This window comes from Podarcis vaucheri (assembly GCF_965113315.1).
Source record: "Podarcis vaucheri genome assembly, chromosome: 16".
NCBI classification, from domain to species: Eukaryota; Metazoa; Chordata; class Lepidosauria; order Squamata; family Lacertidae; genus Podarcis; species Podarcis vaucheri.
In genome coordinates, this window is record NC_138754.1 from 36,008,007 (window position 1) to 36,029,762 (window position 21,756).

A 21,756-nucleotide genomic window follows, 5' to 3' on the forward strand; every position below is an offset into this window, starting at 1 on the left:
GAATCACCCCTTGATGTGCTGACCTGGCCTTTAATTTAAGCATGGGAAGCCAGGATGGCTGGTTATTGAGTGCCTATGATCAACACACTTGCCTGTTTTGTTTTAAGGCAAGCTTTCCCACAGGCATACAGTGGTACCTCGGATTACAAACACTTCGGGTTACAGACTCCGCTAACTCAGAAATAGTACCTCGGGTTAAGAACTTTGCTTCAGGATGAGAACAGAAATCGTGCGGTGGTGGTGCAGTGGCAGCGGGAGGCCGCTAAAGTGGTACCTCAGGTTAAGAACAGTCTCAGGTTAAGAACGGATCTCCAGAATGAATTAAGTTCATAACCAGAGGTACCACTGTGTGTGTGTGTGTGTGTATAAAATAACAATGAACAGCTGCTAGTTGTGTAGTAGGTAGTCTTCCTGGCTTCCCACACTTGTGCTAATGCCCAGCCACGGACATTGCAGAGTTTTCAGGAACTGCTTCCCCCTGTGAAGGCTGAAGAGGGCGGATGACCAGGGAGCCCATTCGCAGAAAGGACACCCACGAATCCCCTCACCCCCCCTTGAATGAAAGGCAAGGGAAAACCAGCAAGAACAAAACAAAACAAAATCCCACCCATGACTCCCTGAATTTTTCCCCCTTTGATAATGTTTGAATACAGTTTCTTTTCTCATTATTTTATGGAGAATATTAAAGGAGGGGAGAATGAAGCTTGCTTTCTTTTCTTTCTTTTTGACGCAACACAAATAAAAACAAAAATATGCTTAAGCCCTATGATTTGCAAGGTTCTTTTTCTCTCTTTCTTGGGCATGCACTTGGAAAAGGTATCTCCTGCTTCTAGAAAACAGTATAGTCCAAAAGGATATTCACTTCTAGTTTTCTGGGGAGGAATTCATCTTGCCAAATTGATTTTTTCCCCATAGCCTCTAGGAAAGGAGGCCAGGAACTTCCTGTAGCATAACAGCAAAGAAGCAATTGCCAAGTGGCAAAATCTATCTTTCCAAGAGTTCAGAGCCCAGACTCCCACCAGTTCCTCCAAGCTGAAATCCCAAAGGAAAGCAAGCAAATAAATAAACCAAAATGGCCTGGAAGGCAGCAGAGAGGTTAAGTGAAAAAGTCCAGCAGAAACCATTTTTCATATGACAAACCATCTTATTAAGCAGGAGCAGGAGGAGGAGAAGAAGAAGAAGCAGAGGAGGAGGAGGAGGAGGAGGAGGAGGAGGAAGAAGAAGAAGAAGAAGAAGAAGAAGAAGAAGAAGAAGAAGAAGAAGAGGAGGAGGAGGAGGAGGAGGAGGAGGAGGAGGAGAGTTTGGATTTGATATCCCGCTTTATCACTACCCTAAGGAGTCTCAAAGTGGCTAATATTCTCCTTTCCCTTCCTCCCCCACAACAAACACTCTGTGAGGTGAGTGAGGCTGAGAGACTTCAGAGAAGTGTGACTAGCCCAAAGTCACCCAGCAGCTGCATGTGGAGGAGCGGGGAAGCGAACCCGGTTCCCCAGATTACGAGTCCACCGCTCTTAACCACCGCACCACATAGAATCATAGAATTGTAGAGTTGGAAGGGACTCCAAGGGTCATTTAGTCCAACCCCCTGCAATGCAGGAATCTGAGCTGAAGCATCCATGACAGATGGCCATCCAACCTCTCCTTAAAGGCCTCCTTCTGAGGTCTACCACCTTCTGAGGAAGTCCCTTCCACTGTCCAACAGCTCTTACTGTCAGAAAGTTCTTTCTGGTGTTGATTCAGAATCTCATCTTATAACTTGAAACATTGGCTCAGGTGCTACCATCCCGAGCAGGAGAAAACAAGCTTGCTCCATTTCCCATGTGTAACATGAAAGAGGGAGCAAGCTTGTTTTCTCCTGCTCAGGAGAGGAGGACCCAATCCAATGGTGAACCACATTTTTTTTAAAAAAATGTGATGTGCCACTTAAGCCTCTCCTCCTTCCGGAGGGGAGGGGTTGTGACCAGGAGACGATTCCCTCACCTTCCCTGGTGCGCCACGCCCCCCCCAGCTGGGCACCCAATCAGGTGCCACCAGGGAGGCGTGGTTTAGCCGCTCAAATGCGGCTGCGCCAGCTTTCCCCGCCATTCACTCCCAATCTACCACAAGTCACCCACCCACCACTCCCTCTAGGGCATAGCTTCTCTCTTGGCCTTGCTATGGACCCATGGTTGGTCACCCTGGTTGACCAGGGGGCCTGGTAGGAGTTTTTTCCAATTGGCAAATTGGCACCGGCCTCTTGTTTGTTTGTTTTTCACTTACCTCGTAGCAATCGTCACAACTTTCTTGGTATTTGGCAGTTAGGCATTGGAATGTGTTGTTGGTGTATGGAAAGTTAAGGTGTGGCTATCGCCTACCCCTTCACTTTTGGGTATTCCATTAAAGGAATCTGGCCGTCATGGATCTTGTAGGATGCCTGGTTTGGCGGGGGGCCATGGCACGGCCCTCGGTGACATCAGGAGAGAGCTTATAGTTGTATTAACATCAATAGGCTCTCCCTACTGGTGGTTAACCCCTCAGCAGACTCACCCCTCTCCGAGTGGGTGGGGTCAAATTTCCAGTGGTCCAATGCCTAAGCCAATACCTTCTCACATGCTGTAATCAATAAAGTTGTGGCCTTTTCTTGCCCATTAACCTAATATACTGTGTCCACATGTTTTCATTCCCCAAGTGGGGATCGGGTCCTCAAATCACAAATGTGATTTAAAATGTGATGTGCCACTTATCTTCTATTCTGAATCACTTAGGCAACAGGGCAATTTCCTGACAAATCTCCAAAGAATTCTATAAGGGGAAGGCTCTTTATTTTCCCCTCTCCACCCCCATCCTGAAAGCAGGAAGCTTCCATAAGCAAAGGCTCACAGTTCTTTGCACTTGGCAGAATGAACGCAAGCGGGAGATTTTGGATGAGCAGGAACATTTGGTGCACTGCCTCTCTGATTACTGCCGAATTTGTTTTACTAAACTAATTTCTCCTACGCCATCCAAGCAGATGCTGAGGTTTAAGCCAACAAATCCCTTGCTTGCAATAACACCCCTCCTCCCACCCCTTTGATCCTACATCTATTCTCCGATGCCTGCTAAGGGCAGATGCACAGTAGGGTTAAGCTGGATGTTTTCCAATAAACATTTCCAGAGCTCTTGGGAGAGGATAAAGAGTTTCTTGACCCCACCAAAAGCTTACTATTCTCATGCCTGCTCACTGACGATCACAGGCTGCAGCTTCATTTTTATTTTTAATGGTCTTCTTTTTTACAGTGACATCGCGATGCAGCCAAATAACATGGCTCCATCGAGATGTCACTGAGGGCATGCAAGGCAAAAACTGTTTCAGAGTAAAGGCAAGGTCTATCCAAGAAGTATTGCCCTTACTCTAAATTCCCTTGGCGATGAAATTAAAAATTTGAGGAGATATAGATATATAGATATAGATGATATAGATATAGACGCAGGTGGCGCTGTGGGTTAAACCACAGAGCCTAGGACTTGCCGATCAGAAGGTCGGCGGTTCTAATCCCCACGACAGGGTGAGCTCCCGTTGCTCGGTCCCAGCTCCTGCCAACTTAGCAGTTCAAAAACACGTCAAAGTGCAAGTAGATAAATAGGTACCATTCTGGCAGGAAGGTAAACGGTGTTTCCGTGTGCTGCTCTAGTTCGCGAGAAGCGGCTTAGTCATGCTGGCCACATGACCCGGAACCTGTACGCTGGCTCCCTTGGCCAATAAAGAGAGATGAGCAATCCCAGAGTCGGTCACGACTGGACCTAATGGTCAGGAGTCCCTTTACATATATGTGTGTGTGTGTGTGTGTGTGTGTGTGTGTGTGTAAAACGTTCATAACTGCATATATAAACCACATGTCTGAAACCCCACAGAAAAAGACCCAAAACCATTTTGTCCCTCCCAAATTGACCTCAAATATTTCTCTGCAAGGTCGAAGGAAAATGGAAAAACCTCCCCATTGTCTTTTTGTTCACAAATCCTGTCTTAAGGGTATGTCTGTGTATGAATAGGGTGAGCCTGTGACCTGGCACAGGAACTAAGTATTTGTCATTACAAAAGACTGGCCAGGCTCCCCAGGGTATCTAATCAAGTGACCATTAACAGGTAACCTGCCAGACAGGAGATAAACAACGCACTCAGATTTCTGTTGTAGACCTCCTTTTCTGTGATGTAGGTATGATGTTTGTGGGGGGTGGTCTTGGGTTACACCCCTTCTGTGATGGATGTATGATGTATGGAGGGGTGGTCTTGAGCTCCAGGGAAGGCAATTTAAAATGTCTATATAAGGGCAGGCACACCTTTGTTCTGGGTCCTCCTCCTTTCCTGCGTGTGAGGGGAGCACCCTGTTGTAACAGTTCAATAAAGATCAAGCTTACAAGCTGCTTTGCTTCTCAATATTTTCTGGTTGGCCTCTGTTATTTTCTCTGACTGATGGAGAACCTACAAAGGACTCTATAAGGGCTCTTGTGTTCCCAGTAAGGGAATAAGGGCAGATTTTTGTTTACTACAGCGATATCATAATGAAATCCGATTGGCTATAGTGGAAACCAGGTCTGTGAGAGCAGAGCATAAACGGCCGAGGTAGATTTTGGGGGTGGTCTGCTTCTTTTCCTGCTCATGGCACCCATATTTCTGAGATCTGGAAGGCTTCCCAAATGCTTTTTAATTATTTACTTCATTAAAAAAAAACTTATATACTGCTTGATTGCAGGAAAGACCTCAAAGCGGTTTACAAAAAAAAGATAAAACCATAAAATGATCAATTTTATTTAAAAATGTTAAAAATTTACAACCATGATTTAAGACATACAGTAGGCTAAGACTGTAGTAACTTAGACTAGAACAAGTTTAAACTCCTACAAACTTTCTAAACATCTAGGAAAGCTGATCTAAATGTGAATGCCTTCAGCAGGTGCCAAAAGTGAAAGCACCTGCCTGATATCAATAGGTAAGGAGTTCCAAAGTGTTTGTGCTGCCACATTAAACAAGGCAGTCAAAAGTGGGCAAATGTGAGGCAATACAATATCGTTGGTGAACTGGTCCCAAGTTGTTAAAGGCTGTGCTTACTAATCGTAGCACCCTGAACTCAGCCCAGTAGCAAATCTTACACACCTCTGAGCACATATGTTCTATGGGGTTTTCCCCATGTTATTTGCTTGCTCAAAAGAGTCAGCCCAGGGGTGGGAAAACTTTTACAACCCCAGGTCTTCATTCTCTTATGGGGAACCTTCAGGGGAGCCACATGCCAATGTGAGTGAGACCAGAGGCAAAAGTGGGAGGGGCACTGAATGTGACTCTTACCTTTCTACAGCAGGTTACATTCCAGTCTGGTTTTTTCTACACAGATGTGTGCGCGTGCACACGCACACACACGCACACACACCTCCATCAATCAGCTGGCTTGCCAGTAGTACATGCAAAAAGGATCTAGGGGTCTTAGTAGACTACAAGCTTAAGATGAGTCAACAGTGTGATGCAGCAGCAAAAGACAAAAAATGCTAACAGGGATTAAGGTTTTCTTCCTTCCTTCCATTTCTCGGGGGGGGGGCAAGCAACAGAGGCAGCCGTTCCTCCACTTAGCACCTTACCTGAGGCTGCCTTTGTTATGTTTTTCTACCCAATAACACAACTCTGATGGCAGAAAGTGAGGAGGAATTAAAGAACCTCTTAATGAGGGTGAAAGAGGAGACAGCAAAATATGGTCTGAAGCTCAACATCAAAAAAACGAAGATCATGGCCATTGCTCCCATCACTTCCTGGCAAATAGAAGGGGAAGAAATGGAGGCAGTGAGAGATTTTACTTTCTTGGGCCCCATGATCACTGCAGATGGTGACAGCAGTCACGAAATTAAAAGTCGCCTGCTTCTTGGGAGAAAAGTGATGACAAACCTAGACAGCATCTTAAAAAGCCAATACATCACCTTGCTGACAAAGGTCCATATAGTAAAAGCTATGGTTTTCCCAGTAGTGATGTATGGAAGTGAGAGCTGGACCATAAAGAAGGCTGATTGCCGAAGAATGGATGTTTTTGAATTATGGCGCTGGAGGAGAGTCTTGAGAGTCCCATGGACTACAAAAAGATCAAACCTATCCATTCTGAAGGAAATCAGCCCTGAGTGCTCACTGGAAGGACAGATCCTGAAGCTGAGGCTCCAGTACTTTGGCCACCTCATGAGAAGAGAAGACTCCCTGGAAAAGACCCTGATGTTGGGAAAGGTTGAGGGCACAAGGAGAAGGGGATGACAGAGGATGAGATGGTTGGACAGTGTTCTCGAAGCTACCAGCATGCGTTTGACCAAACTGCGGGAGGCAGTGGAAGACAGGAGTGCCTGGCGTGCTCTGGTCCATGGGGTCACGAAGAGTCGGACAAAACTAAACAACTAAACAACAACAACATTTACCTGTATTTCTTAGTGTTGCAACAAGGATAATGCATGACTGCGACCTCAGATTAAGTAAGTAAATCATTTTTAAACTTACTTCAGAGTGTGCTCTGTTTCATTGCATGAAGGTAGAAAGGGAGCCAGTTGCCTCAAGCAGCTGGAACATAATGAATGAAGGTTTAATATCCTATTCCTATGCTTCATTAATAATGAAGGGATTTAAACACTTCTACTGAGGCTCTCTGTGTGTAAGCCCTCTGGTTTGAAAACAGGCACTAGCCTGTTTTTTTTCTTTGCTAGTTAATCCACCTGAGGGTGGCATGGAGAAAAGCAGGTGAGAGGCGTAGCCTGGGGTAGGAGCATGACCAAGGGAGTGTTATAAGAGCAAATCAGAAGGTCTGGGGAGCCACATTCAATTCCCCGCCCCCTGGCCCAAGTTTCCTCACCCTTGTTTTAGCTCAAAAAGGACTTCTGGTGCAATTTACAATGATCTGAAGACAGTCCCTGCTCTCTGGATTTACAGTCCAAAGGACATGACACAAAAGGAAAAGGAGGGGAAAGAAAAATGGGAAATGCAAGCACCAGTTCATGAAGCTACAATCTTCTCAGATTGCTGTTTTTAATGATCAAAACATATCTGCATATGTGTTGAGAAGATGTGTTTAGCAATGTGTGTTTTGAGAGCTAATACATTTAGAATTTCATATTCTGAGAAGAAATGGTTCTATTAACAGGAATTTAAAAGCAGGTTTCCATGTGTGTGGTGTTTTTTTAAAGAAAACAAAATGTGCTGGTTAATGCAGAAATGGAAGAGAACAAGGGGCAGATCCAACATTCTCTGTCCACTAATGCAAAATCCCTTGTGCCAGCAGATGACAGATTTTAAACTGCGCACAGCAAAATAATCCAACACAACAACTGTGTTACTGGTTGCTTGTTGTGCAACCGCTAGTTCATATTGTGCAATCCATGACACAAGACTCTTTGGCAATGTACTTGTTGCACTGGCAGAACACTGTTGTGCAAGGGAAAACACAAGTATAGCAGTAAGTGACTAAGTTAGCGCTACATTGGATGCAAACCAGGACTATCGGAGAACACGTGTAAAACTGAAGTGGACCTGAAACAGAGTAATTTGCCCATCCCTATTCCCAATGTATGCCGAAGAATTGATGCTTTTGAATTGTGGTGCTGGAGGAGACTCTTGAGAGTCCTATGGACTGCAAGAAGATCAAACCTCTCCATTCTTATGGAAATCAGCCCTGAGTGCTCACTGGAAGGACAGATCCTGAAGCTGAGGCTCCAATACTTTGGCCACCTCATGAGAAGAAAGACTCCCTGGAAAAGACCCTCGTGTTGGGAAAGATGGAGGGCACAAGGAGAAGGGGATGACAGAGGACGAGATGGTTGGACAGTGTTCTCGAAGCTACTAACATGAGTTTGAGCAAACTGAGGGAGGCGGTGGAAGGGAGGAGTGCCTGGCGTGCTCTGGTCCATGGGGTCACGAAGAGTCGGACACGACTAAACGACTAAACAACAATTTCTACTGTAATGCTTCAATTTTAAAAAGTGAGAGATAAGAAACCCAGGAAATTCAGAACTCCACAATATGGAAAGAATTTCCTTGATGAGAATTGCAAAAGGATCTGCAGCTGGCATTTGAATTTTCTCTTTGACAACAAGCTGAACATAGCATGCTTAACAATCTGTACATGATAGGTGGGTGCAGAAATATAGAGCATTCACTCAGAGAGAGAAAGAGAGACAGTGGTGTGTGTGTGTGTTATAATGTTTCGCCTTATAAAATAGCACATTACTCACGGCTATATGATCCAGTGGTCTAAAGTGGCCCAAATAGAAACAAGGAAGATAAGACTTTGGAATTAGAAATAAAGGCATCAGAAGGAGAGGTGGAAAAGAACAGGCAGCAAGGATGACCAGAAAACATAAGCAACCATTAATAAACATATAAACGGATGTCACTCACCTGTCGCTTCCCCTGACCACAGCCTAGCTATTAATTATTCCAATCACAATGATGATATAGCTACATAATTGCTGTAATTGGTTCTTGATTCAGCTCCTAAATGTATGCGTGTGTGCTTAAGAGATAATGCATGTTTTAAAATATTTTCTAAACGATCCACAATTACACTGATAATTTGCCTTTGATCATTCATGTTTTTGTTCCTAGAGTGTTACTCCCACTTCTTTTCTTTTCCAGATTGGGAAGCTTTGACAAGCATAATTCTTACCTCCCCAGAACAATGCCAGGGAGGCCGCCTTTGTCTTGCGGAGGGAAAGGAATGGATGCAAATGAGGTTCAGTGTCAAGGGGGGGGGCTTTTAAAAATAATAATAATGATGGGGAGAAGAAGGGATGTCAGAGAATTCTAACAGAAACGGGAGCAGAAATTGCTGGTGTCTGCTTATTCACCCATTCTTTGGGACACAAATGAATCAAGTGAATTAGTATCCTCTACAATTGTTTTTGTTTTTAGTCCGCAAATGATACCTGTATGTTTCTGCTCCAAGCTGCATACAGTTTTGCTCAGTTTGCTCTAAGATTACATCCACAAGCTCCTTTAATACCCTTGGACGCAGATCACCAGGCCCTGTAAATTTGAATTCATTTTGAGAAGTGTTCACTGAGAACCAGTGTGGTGTAGTGGTTAAGAACAGTAGACTCGTAATCTGGGGAACCGGGTTCGTGTCTCCGCTCCTCCACATGCAGCTGCTGGGTGACCTTGGGCTAGTCACACTTCTCTGAAGTCTCTCAGCCTCATTCACCTCACAGAGTGTTTGTTGTGCGGGAGGAAGGGAAAGGAGAATGTTAGCCTCTTTGAGGCTCCTTTGGGTAGTGATAAAGCGGGATATCAAATCCAAACTCCTCCTCTTCTTCTATCTTGGGCTGCAGCTCCCTCCTTGCATCACTTACAGTGGTACCTTGTTCCGGAGCCCTGGCTGCTAGCCAAAAAGGATTCAGGGCAAAGCGCTGCGTCTGCGCACACGCGTGGAGCGGTTTGTGCTTCTGCGCATGCACAACCGGCAAACCCGGAAGTAACCTGTTCTGGTACTTCTGGGTTTGCCGTGGATGTTCGCCGGAATGGACGCTAGACGAGGCGGACGTTCACAGAGATATTACTGTATTCTGTTATCACTAGTTTGGATGCTGCTGTTCTTTCGGGTGAAGACAGAGGCAAAGTAAGTGTTGAGAAGTTCCACCTTCTCTCTGTCACCCAATAGCATTTGTGTGCATTTTGAATGCCAACTCTTTAGAAAGACCCCTTTTCACCCATTTTAGTTTAAAGGAAGGAGAAAAAATATAAACAGAAAGAGCCCTGCTGGGCCAGGGCAAAGGTCCACCCTGTTCTCAACAGTGATCAAAGGAAATGCCTATAGGAAACCTGCCAAAATAAATAAATAATTGCTTACCCCATCCAATTCCGTAGTAGTATAAATGCTTGCTTTCTTCAGATCCAAACACTTTGATCACCATACTGTAGAGATGAAATCCTTCCACTAGCATCCATGCAAAAGCACTCAAGAAGAAGAAATGGAGGAGAACGGCGAGGATTTTGCAGGGCACCTAAAAAGTGGAAGCAAGCATATAAATATCAAAATGCACAGAAATGTCAAAACTGTTGGTGCAAAAAACCAAAAAGCAAACTATATAGGAAGGAGAATTCCTGAATGCCAAGATCCAAATTTGGGGCAAGTATTTTTTGGTGAGAGAACCCCACAGAGATTTAAGGTTACAAGCTATGCAACGAAGTAAAACATGAAAATACGAGCTGTCCATCCGAATGCCCATCCGAATGAGATTCAAAATTTCCTTCTTCCCCCAGCAGAGGAAAAGAACACACATGTGGTAAGTTGAAAAATGAATTACTTAAAAACTCTTCAAAAGTCAGGTGCATGTGCTTCAGAAAAGTTGCAGAGGCAGTAAAACTTAGTTACAATTTCCAAGGTTATTTATATAGGAACTCAAGAGTGGCTGGTGAGAGCCATATGGTTGAGCTGAAGCAATCAGCTCAAACATTTTCACATGATGAGCTTCTCAAAAAGACTGGGGTGGGAATAATAGACTGGATTACCTATTTCCTCCCAAAATAAGGGAAGTGACACAGCTAAGCCTGACAGGACAGCTTACTTTATGGTGTTAACCCTTTCATCCATTAATTAGACTTAAGCATGTTGGTTTTATTGGGAATAGTGATCCCACAAAACCATCCAATGTATCATTTCCAATAGTATTTATTACAATACACATACCAAATGCCCGAACTGTGTCACATACATTTTCTCAGCAGTTCCTCCAGCTCCCATGTTTTCATCCTCATATTATAGATGCAAAGACTGAAGCTCATACTATCTTGCTTAAGGACTGTATCCTTTCCGGAAAGTTTATTACTGCTCTTAGGTATAAACTAAGGCTGAGGTTAAAGAGCAGCCTCCTGGAGGCTGCAAAGGTAACAGGGGTGGATATGAAGCTGCCATATACCATCAGACAATACGTCTATCTAGCTCAGGACTGCCTACACTGGCTGGCAGCAGCTCTCCAGGCTTTCAGAGAGAGGTCTGTCCCAGCCCTGGTTGGAGATGGCAGGGACTGAACCAGGGACTTTCTGCATGCAAAGCAGATGTTGTGCCACTGAGCTATGGATGAATCTGTCAATTCTCATTCCCCCCCCATTCTCATTTCCCCTCATTTTAAATTCAGTTCTCCACATTTCCACAGCAATTTCCATTTGTGAATATCTCCTAAGAGAAATGTATTTTTTAAATGTATTTTTAACTAAAATACACATTTTTGGAAGCAATTTTCCCTGGTGTATGCATTTTTGTATACAGTACTGCTTGATTTGGCGTTGCAAAATTCAGAGAAGTTTGGATTTTGAGGATTAGATGTATTTTGGTTCACACACTGGTTCAAGTTGAATGAATTAGGTAGTTTGCCATTAAAATGGAAACAAAATAAAATTTGTTTCTCCCTAAATGCTGTGTATATGTACCCCTTTGTACGTGCTCTGTGGAAGGTCTTACGAAACTGGGGAAAGGTTGCTCACTGAACCGGGGAGCATCCCAGCATTGCCTAAGGACCACAGTGGTGCATCTTGTTCTTCCCACTCTCGAATACATCCTTTCAACTTAGCACAGGAAGCTAGACAAATGTCCCAATGTTGCCTGAGCAACTAAACAGCTCTTTCTCTCTTACAACAGATTCCAGTTTTCTAGGCAACACTGGAATTCTTGTTCTCACTTCCCATAATGCTCCAGAAGTGCCAGAACCTAGGTAAGCAACCCTGAGTTGCCTGGGAAAGTGGGCAATACTTGCCCCTTTGCAGATGCTCGCTCCCTGGAAGAGGGCGAGCGTTACCTTGTTACCTAGACAACATGTAATGGGTATGAGTTACTCGTGCGTAAACTGGTGCCTTTCTCGGCTAATTTGCCTTGTTAAAACTTTCTGACTGCACAGCCCCTTCTCATGGTGGCTGCCTCAGTCACTGGCAGAATCCGCCAGTGGGCGTTTCTTGAACCTCTTCCAACATAAAAGTTGTTTGACACCCAGTCTCCTCCTCCTCTCTCTGCGCGGGAGTCTTCTGCGCAGGGAAGGCGTGGGTAGCAGAGGACCTGGGCTCTCCTCACTGATGTCCAGTGAAGAGTCCTGGAGCCCTCTCTCCACTTCCCCCGTCTGCCTCCCTTTATCCCCGGTGTTGCGCTGATTGGCTTCCCGCTCTACTGAGCTGTTTCTCCCCCTGCTGCTGGGTCCTTCGCCAGCATCATCTGGGAGCCTCCCCTTCGCCTCTCGCTCCGATGTCAGTTCCCTGACACAACACTGGAATGCTTCCTCTCTTTCTGCGAGACTGGGACTTAGGCAAGGATCCCAAAGTTGCCTAAGCAACTGAGTGGCTATCTCCTTTGGCTGCAACATACCGCCAGAGTCCTTTCCACAATGAGACAGAAATCTTCAGAGTAGTGAATCGTTGTGGATGCAGATAAAAATAAGCATTTGAAGCATTCAGCACAACTTCATGAAGTGTTTATTTGAGGTGGTGGACAGATCCTAATTTGAACTGTATTAGTTATCCCAGACTGGACAAATGGGCACACATACACACCAGTCCAAAATGGATATATTGATGGAGGAAAAAGAAAGTGTTCATTCAGAAACATCCTAAGAGCCTTTCTCTGCATTTGTTTCATTTCAATATTTTTGTCCCACTTTCCTGGCAATTGTATCTCAAAATGTCTCGCATCAATAAAAGGGAGAGCATGAGTGAGTGAGAAATGAGCGAATGAGAAAGAGAGGTCCTGCCATCACATTTATAAATGAAAAAGAAAAGATACACAAAGGAAAGAGAGAAGAGGAAGAGAAGGAGAAGGAAGATCTGTTCTTCAAGGTCAGAAGAAAAGAGTGAACTTCAAGAATTTATATCCAGCTTCAGGAATGATTCATCTGCTGTTGCTGGTGTTCTTGCTTGAATAGTAGCTGGAGACTCTTGTTCCTTGGGCTGCTGGATGGTGCTAAACTTGCTTACTTCTGTAGTCCCAGGGCCTCTGGTACTTAGAACTGTGTATTTCTTTCATGCAGGGAGGCAGCAGGAACTCCCCATACACACAGAGGTGTTCCCTCTCTGGTCTGATGGTTGAGGTCAGTTTGGTCTCCCAGGTACCATAAGGCTCTTCCTGAAAGGTTGGTACAGTGCAGGAGATTCCAGCTGCTTTGAAAAAGGTGACAGTGTGGCCACTCCTAAAGAAACCCCTCCTTCGTTGGAGGTTCTTAAACAGAGACATCACCTTGCCAACAAAGGTCCGTATAGTTAAAGCTATGGTTTTCCCAGTAGTGATGTAGGGAAGTGAGAGCTGGACCATGAAGAAGGCTGATTGCTGAAGAACTGATGCTTTTGAATTATGGTGCTGGAGGAGACTCTTGAGAGTCCCATGGACTGCAAGAAGATCAAACCTATCCATTCTGAAGGAAATCAGCCCTGAGTGCTCACTGGAAGGACAGATCCTGAAGCTGAGGCTCCAAGACTTTGACCACCTCATGAGAAGAGAAGACTCCCTGGAAAAGACCCAGATGCTGGGAAAGATTGAGGGCACAAGGAGAAAGGGACGACAGAGGACAGTGCTCTCGAAGCTACTAACATGAGTTTGACCAAACTGTGGGAGGCAGTGGAAGACAGAAGTGCCTGATGTGCTCTGGTCCATGGGGTCACAAAGAGTCGGACACAACTAAACAACAACAACAACAACAAAAGTTTGGATGGCCATCTGTCGGGGATTCTTAAGCTGTGATTCCTACATTGTGGAGAGTTGGACTAGATGACCCTCTGGCTCCCTTCCGGCTGTGCAGTTCTATGATATTATAATTCCACCTCAAAGAGATCATTACAGCTTTTCTGCCCAAGCTCCCCTTTTCCTGCATGCCGGTCCAGCTTGGTCAAAACAGCCAAGCCTAAAAAGTGGGTTGTGTACTTCTACGCCCTCCTCATGTAGGCATGTGTGGTGTGTTTGTTTCCCTCTTGAGCTCATTGCATTCCCTTCTTGAGTGGGTTTTCTGACTGTAACTTGTTTCCGAGTGACTGCTGGAGCTCTTCCTTCAAGAGACCATTGTGGTGGGATTGAATCAAGGATTTCTCTGCAGTCCACCTTGCCGGGCTTTCTGTTCAAATGGGTTGCAGACACAGCTTCCCCACTGCATTGAGAATGGTTGTTTTGCTTTGCTGGGGCAAGAGACAAAAGAATGCATTTTCCTCAGAAAAATGATTCATGTTATTATAATCCATGAAAGCCAGAGGTTTTCTCCCTTTGTGTGTAGTTTTGTTTTGAATTCATCAAAAGGGAAAACAAAAGAATAACAAATCTTATTCTTCAGCAAGATGATGTCACCATCAACACCTCCCTGTTCCTCAAATAAAACACAGGGTACAATTTTCCTTGACCTCAATTACTTTAAAATGCAGGCAGGAGTGGAGAGAAGAGTTATTCCATTTTTACAGAAAGCAGAAAGCATTCAGCACCTTCTCTGAGATCTACAAGGTCTCCACAGGCAGGAATTTTTGTAAAGGTGTTCAGAATTGAACCAGGAAGTCCCTGGGGGTGGAAGTACCTCAGACAGTGTGAACCTGCCACTCAACACCTGTGTCAATCAGGCCTGTGGTCAAAATGCAGCACCCACAGGCAGCTGAAGGGGCTGTGGGCCCCTGCAAGCTCACCCTTGATGCTTGCCCTTGGTGAGCACAGAGAAGAAATTTGTTTAATACACATTTTACAGTGAACGGGCCTAATTCTCTTGTGTGGATTGGAAAGCACCTATCAATCAGATGGCACAATCCTCTGAATTTTGCTACGCAGTTCCACAGAAATGTATATTTTATTGGAAGAAGACATTCAAAAATGCGTATTTTATGTGAAAGTACAAAGATGTGTGTTTTAGCAGAATATGTATACAAAATGCACATAACATGAGTATAATTTAATTGCAATGTTTTGTGCTGTTTTTCAATCCACCCAAAAGCGAATGGACCTCTGGGAGCATGCAATAATGACACAGGACAAAAATAGGCTGATCTGTCCATCCTCGGTCCTTTCCCTTTAAAAAAGAATGGTGCAGTGGTCAGCACCAAACGACCGGATCTGAGAGAGACCCTTGCAGCGCCACTGATTTTTTTGAGGAAAATGTCCTTAAGTCAGGAGAAGAGTTGGAAATCAAAATGGCAGCTTATAACACTGATCAGAGCACTTTTGCTAGAGTTCCCTGATGCCGCAAGGTGGGGTCACCAGAACTCAACATGAAAGGGGCTTACCAGCAGGCACTTTGCTGGGGGGGGGGTGTCTCCTCAACTTTGGAGGCTGACGTCCATTGAGACTGGTAGGGCTGAAAGCAGAAAGTCCACCACATGGCAGATGCAGAGCAAATGACAAGCGGAGCCAACTAATTCTCGTTTTGTCCTCCTGCTGCTGCCTGCTGAGTTTTAGAAGGAGCAACAGTGAGAGACTAAGGATTAGGAAGCTGACAGGCTGCATGATCCCTCACCCTGGACTGGTTGTACCTGAGAAGGTAAGCAGGTGGGGGTTGGCCAAGAGTAGACCAAGGTTGGTGTCTCAGTGCCCCATTTTCCTTAATGGACCAGCTTCCATTGCCTGGAGTCAGTCTATAGGCTCAGAAAAACTAGGAATTGGCCAAGTCTGGTATTAATATGAAATTCAAGAAAGAATGTGATTTTCTGGTCTTGCCTGACCAATAGAGCAGTTAACTCTACAACAGCAGCAAGAATACTCATCGCAAAGTATTGGAAGACACAAGACCTACCCACCTTGGAAGAATGGCAGGTGAAGGTGATAGACTACATGGGATTGGCAGAAATGACTGGCAGAATCCGAGACCAGGGAAAAGAGATGATGGAAGAAGATTGGAAGAAATTTAAGAACTATCTTAAGAAACATTGCAAAATCAATGTGTGCTAGAATGATGTGGCTTTAGAAATCAAATGGAGTACAGCTGTAAATATTAAGTTAAAAGAAAAGAAAGGTTGACAACTAGGTAAAATTAAGGGTGAGGATTTGCTGAACTAAATATTTGAAATGGGAACGCAGAAAGGGGAGGTATGAGGAGGTCGGTGAAGTAAGTTTTAAGAAAATAAGGTTCTGAAATTATACTTGTTCTTTTTTGTTTGTGTTTGTGTGTATTGTTTTGTTTGATATAATTTGTAAAACTTCAATAAATATCTTTTTTTAAAAAAATAGAGCAGTTAACTCTGCCTGTTGCAAGCGGTGTTCAAAATTCCCATCATTCTAGGTGCATTTTGCGACAGGGAATTTCATTAGTGCGAGCAGTTTCGGAGCTCTGGGCACAGTACTGCGCCTAAGAGTTCAGATTAATACTGCAGAGTGGAAGGAAAGGAGGACTTTTTTCTGCCTCCCCACTTCTAGTTACTCTCTGAAGACTGGAGAAGAGACCCTCTTCAGATAATTAGGGGGGTGGGTAGGGAAAAGACTAGACCACATCAAAAAGGAACATAATAGTTTAGCTGCAGTTCATTCATTTTCAGCTTTGTATTCTTGTTATTAAAAAGAGTGCCTAGACATTCCGTTGTTGCGCCCATAACCTAGGTTTAAGGTGCCATTTAGCTTCTAGCTTTCATATCTCAGTTTCTAACACTGGTCACAAGCACTGCATGTCAGACCCAGCAGAAAAGTTGGAGGAAAACCCTTCAGGCAAGGCTGAAGCCCTTGTTGAAATTAGGATTAAAAAAAAAAGTGATGGCTGCATTTCTAAGAGTTTGGAGCCCAGACTCCCACCAGTTCCTCCAAGCAGAAATCCAAAAGGAAAGCAAGCACACTTTACCCTAATATATGCATTTTTGTATACATCATTTGGTTGGGAAAGTGCATTACAAAATTCAGAGGAGAGCAAATCTCAAAGGATGACTCTGTGCTGGTTCATATATTGGAACTGGAAGTGTGAATTAGGTAGGTTTGCCTTTAAATGTGAAGTGAATTGAATTCCCACCCTCAATACCTAAATTTGAGCCCAGTTCTGGACCAAATCTGCCTCTGTAGAACGCCTGATGACTTCAGTGAGGGCACAGTGGGGTCTTCTCCCTCCTCCAACCACCCAATGAATGGTGAACATTCCAAGCCTCTCCCACCCACCCAGCTATGTATCTGCCCCCCCCCCCCCAGTTTCTATGTTTCCCAGCACTGGGGGTGCTAGATTTACAGTCTCACCCCTAGGGTTTGGAAGGTGAGGGAGAAAGACTGCAAGGAGGAACGTATGAGTCTTGGTGAGATGTGGGAAGGTAACAGAAATGAAGCATTTTAATTCTTCAACTTGAGTTAAAATCCAAGCCCAAGAAGAACTTCTGGCATATTAATTCCTTGCCACCAAGATTTATATTTTCAAGCAAGGGAAGCATTTGTCAATATGTGCAGAATTACCCTTACTCTACAAAGCCTGAGCTGAATTCCCTAGAAACAAGGAGTAAAACAGCACCATCCCCTGTGGGCGGTAGCCATGTGAACCCACTTCTTCTCTACTGGAACTGCGGTTTCAAATCATGAGTGAAAACTTGGCGAATCGGGCTTCCAATGCTGGTTACACAGAGATCTCAGTGGGAGTTGCAATTTGAGAGAGCGAGATGAAGGTTATTTGGTTTTGCTTTTTGCTTTACTGCAAAAGCACAACAGGTTTGAAGCTGTGTTAGAGGAGTGGAGTGCTAGCAACAATCCAATATACAGGCTGCAGAACTGGAAAGCGATGCTGGTTTCTGCCACCAATGTGTGGTGTGTGTTTTTACTGCCAGCTGGTCACTCCCCTAACAAACTCTCACTTTTCTTTGCTCATCTACAAAACCTTTTGAACCTGTTTTGTGAACAGCAAGGTGTGAGAGCTGTTGTCTCCACACACCGCCTTCCTATTTTCAAAATCCATTTGGAATCTGTTTCTGCTATGTGAAATCTATCTGCTTCCTGGCACCCTCGAAGGCAAGCGCAGAGACCCTCTGGCCAAGGCAGTTTTGTTCTTCATTTGGGGGATTTTTCTTTTCTTTTCTGCAGCACCAGCTTGTGAAGCAACTTGAATCACCAACCTGCTTATTGTTTGGGGGGAAACGGTCATTTGGTAGATTCGCCTTTACATGTGAACAGAATGAAATTTCACCCCTAGTCCCAGTTCTGGCTCTAGGGTTCTATAAATCTACTGCCCATCAGTGCTTTGGGTGACCCAGATTTCTAGGGTTTGGAGAGCATGAGAAAACCTTCTCTCTATTTGTTTTCTCCACACTATGCATAATTTTACGACTATATCAAGTCTCTCCTCCCTCCACCCAGACACAGTTGCCACCTTTGAAAACTCAACACTTTTCAACTGGAATGGTGCTTACACTGTGTGTGTGTGTGTGTGTGTGTGTGTGTGTGTGTGTGTATACACAAAAATGAAGACAGCAACCATGACAATAAGAAATTCTCCCCCGCTCATTCAAATCAGATCTTGCTCCCTACACTCATGTTATTTTCCTCCAGCTTCAATTACGCCTCTGGAGTTATACACAGTGTCTTGCTGATTTATTGAAGATGGTTTCATTGTATATTCCCTTGCCTTGCCTTGTTTTTTGGTGTGTGGTTTTTTTGGTTTTTTTTGTATTTTCTGGTTCTATCTTTCTCTGCTCAGCTTCACTCTCTCCAAGTTTTGATTGCCCTTCTAAAAAGTAAATCCTTCTGTCCTCTCGCGTTTACCACCACACAATATACCGTATTTTTTGCTCTATAAGACTCACTTTTTCCCTCCTAAAAAGTAAGGGGAAATGTGTGTTCGTCTTATGGAGCGAATGCAGGCTGCGCAGCTATCCCAGAAGCCAGAACAGCAAGGGGGATTGCTGCTTTCACTGCGCAGTGATCCCTCTTGCTGTTCTGGCTTCTGAGATTCAGAATATTTTTTTTCCTTGTTTTCCTCCACCAAAAACTAGGTGCGACTTGTGGTCTGGTGCGTCTTATAGAGCGAAAAATACGGAACCCTTATCTGCCTCCTGCAGAGATGTTGCTTAGGATCTCCGCCCAATTGCAACGTGGGAGAGGGAGAGAAGGGAATGTTTCTCATTTTGCACACCTGCATACACTTCTAGCTTGCAGCAGACCCTATGCAGCAAATGGAAAGACATCTCTGGGGTCTGAACATCCAGCAGAACCTGGAACTGGCCATCTTTCTTGCCTTCAGAACTATCCAGGATTGTGTGCACCTGCGCCTTCCTTCACCTTTGCCTTGCCCTTGACCTCTCTCTTGCACCATTCTCAAGATCCTGCCCCACATAAGAACATAAAAAGAGCCTGCTGTATCAGGCCAATGACACATCTTGTCCAGCACCCTGTTCTCACAGTAGCTAACCAAATGCCTGTGCAAAACTCACAAGCAGGATCTATGCACAAGAGCAACTGGGTGTCAGGGACTGGACTGAAGAGGATGAGGGGGAGGAGCAGGAATGGTGGAAATCACCACCACCTCCTTCTCCTGTAGCTTCCAGAGAGGAGAGAGACAGGCTCGAATTACAGCTGAGCCTTAAGCAAGATAGCAGCTCTGAGACAGGAGAACAGCAGAGTTATCTGTTGTTAGGAGAAGGAGAAGGGGAGGCAGAGCAGCTAGCTGAGATCCAGTGCCGAGGGCCTTCTGGTGGTTCCCTCACTCCAAGAAGCAAAGCTACAGGGAACCAGGCAGAGGGCCTTCTCGGTAGTGGCGCCCGCCCTGTGGAACGCCCTTCCAGCAGATGTCAAAGAGATAAACAACTACCTGATATTTAGAAGACATCTGAAGGCAGCCCTGTTCAGGGAAGTTTTTAATGTGTGACATTTTAATGCATTCTTAATCTTTGTTGGAAGCTGCCCAGAGTGGCTGGGGAAACCCAGACAGATGGGCAGGGTACAAATAATAAATTATTATTATTATTATAGCTGACACATCATTGGACAGCATAACCAGCCCCCTTTCTCCCAAAACATGGTGTTTGTTAAGGGTGCACGAACAAAGAGTGCAAAGACAATTGTCCACAGACAGATGCCGTAGAAGCAAATGCTGTTGCTAGAAGGGGAAGGGGAAGGAGTTCAGTGCGAGCAACTCCATTATGGGGAATGACCAGAATCCTTTATCTTTACTCTGATGGCTGAATAAATCATGCATAAGAACTTTCTTGTTTCCTCCCTGCCTCTTGATGCCAGCGGGGGGTGGGGAGAGAGAGAATTTCTCAAGCCTGACACTGGGATTCAGAAGCATGAACAACCTCTATCAATGGAGGTAGAGCGTAGCCATCATGGCTAGCAGCCATTGATGACCTTCTCCTCCATGAATTTGTCTAATCTTCTTTTAAAGCCATCCGTGTTGGTGGCCATCACTGCTCCCTGCAGGAGCAGAATGGGGGACAAGGCTGAGACTTCATATGGAACTGTCTCATGAAAAGCTCCTTGGGACTATATTTCCTGTCTGACATGTCTATTTTTCTGCCGGCTATATTTGGATGAAGAGATCCAGGTCCCATCAAATGCTGTGAGATTCTCAGATGAAGCCCCATGATTATGATTATTAATAGTATTAATTACTGACTTAAGCAGCAGCCCACGGCCTGCTTGTGATTAACGCATGACTTTATTGTCTGATACATGTTGCCCAGAATGGAAGTGCACACACCTGTCATGTTCTATTTGTCATGATGACTGTAGAACTAATGCGAAATGGGGGGAAGGGGGACAAAACTCTTTTTTGAAATGGCAGAAGGACTATGGTGCCACATCCTCGTTGCTGTGCTAGCCACTGTGGCAAATCAGCTTTAAAAATGTACAGTTGCTATCTTTTAAATATTGGCTGTGTTTAGGGATGTCAGAGAGTTCTATGGGAAACAGAAATGGGAGTGGAAATGGCCAATGTTTGCTTTATTCACCTCAGGTCCAGAATGGAAATCGACCCAGTATACAATACAATACAATCAGTATTCACTGTCGCTGTTGCTTTCAGTCCACAAATGATACTTTACTGACTACATTCCCCACCACTTGATTTGCATTCCCTTTGCACTGAAATGAATGGGGCAAAAAAACATAATGACAACGTAATTGCAAACTTAATTGTGTATATAGGTTTTATAAGAAACACGTTTGCTTGCCAATTCCCACCCATTGTAAACTTACCGTCCCAGGATTGAACTGGAAGCTTATAAGCAGTAGGATCTGAGCCACTAAGATGGCAAATGACAGGTTGGCGTGGATGTGGTAGCGTTGGTTACATATGGTGCTGACAGAGCTGTGGGAAGGGAAGGAATCGATTAGTAATCTGAGATGAAATGGCTTGTTAACAATGCAACTGAAAGGAATTTGTTTCCTAAATTTACCCGTCTTTCAGGATTAAGCTGTGTCGGATGAGATTTCCCAGTGAAATCAACCCAAAGGACTGGATAGTACATTATGGTTTCAATCGTATGCACATGTTCTTGGGAATAATCCCCAAGTGAATGAAGTCAAGACTTGCTCCTGAATATATACAAATAGGATTGCTATCTGAGTGACATCTCTATCTTCCACCATATGGATTTGCTATGGCATGATTCTATCAACACAGGCAGAAGATTAAAGCATAAGCAGTGGAGGCTGGTTCATTGCAGAGAATGGGCCCCACCACTCTCATTCTGCCCTCAGCCAGCCCCCACCGGCCTGCCTTCCTACTCACATCCAGCCCAAAGGGTGAAGCGGGATTTCTGCTTCCTCTTCCTTAGTCTCTGTGTTGCCCCTTGTAGAAAGTGGAGAAGAGGAAGGGGACAAAACTAGAATTGGATGGGCATGTAATGCCTTAAGAGAGAATATTATGAAAATGATGTACAGGTGGTACATGACT

General features: G+C 44.6%; 1 protein-coding gene and 1 long non-coding RNA gene across 5 annotated transcripts in view; one reads left to right on the forward strand and one right to left on the reverse strand.

Annotated features, from left to right (window-relative positions):
• The window catches only part of LOC309521568, a 503,597-nt gene that overhangs the window by 173,957 nt on the left and 307,884 nt on the right, over window positions 1-21,756 (forward strand). The window lies entirely within an intron of this gene.
• The window catches only part of ADGRD1 (adhesion G protein-coupled receptor D1), a 304,658-nt gene that overhangs the window by 85,122 nt on the left and 197,780 nt on the right, over window positions 1-21,756 (reverse strand). For all 3 annotated transcript variants that reach the window (XM_082204127.1, XM_082204128.1, XM_082204129.1), the window contains 2 exons: window positions 21,057-21,168; window positions 9,816-9,969 (listed from right to left, as the gene is read on the reverse strand). In XM_082204127.1, the coding sequence (XP_082060253.1) occupies window positions 9,816-9,969; window positions 21,057-21,168 (266 nt within the window). The remainder of the gene's footprint in view (window positions 1-9,815; window positions 9,970-21,056; window positions 21,169-21,756) is intronic.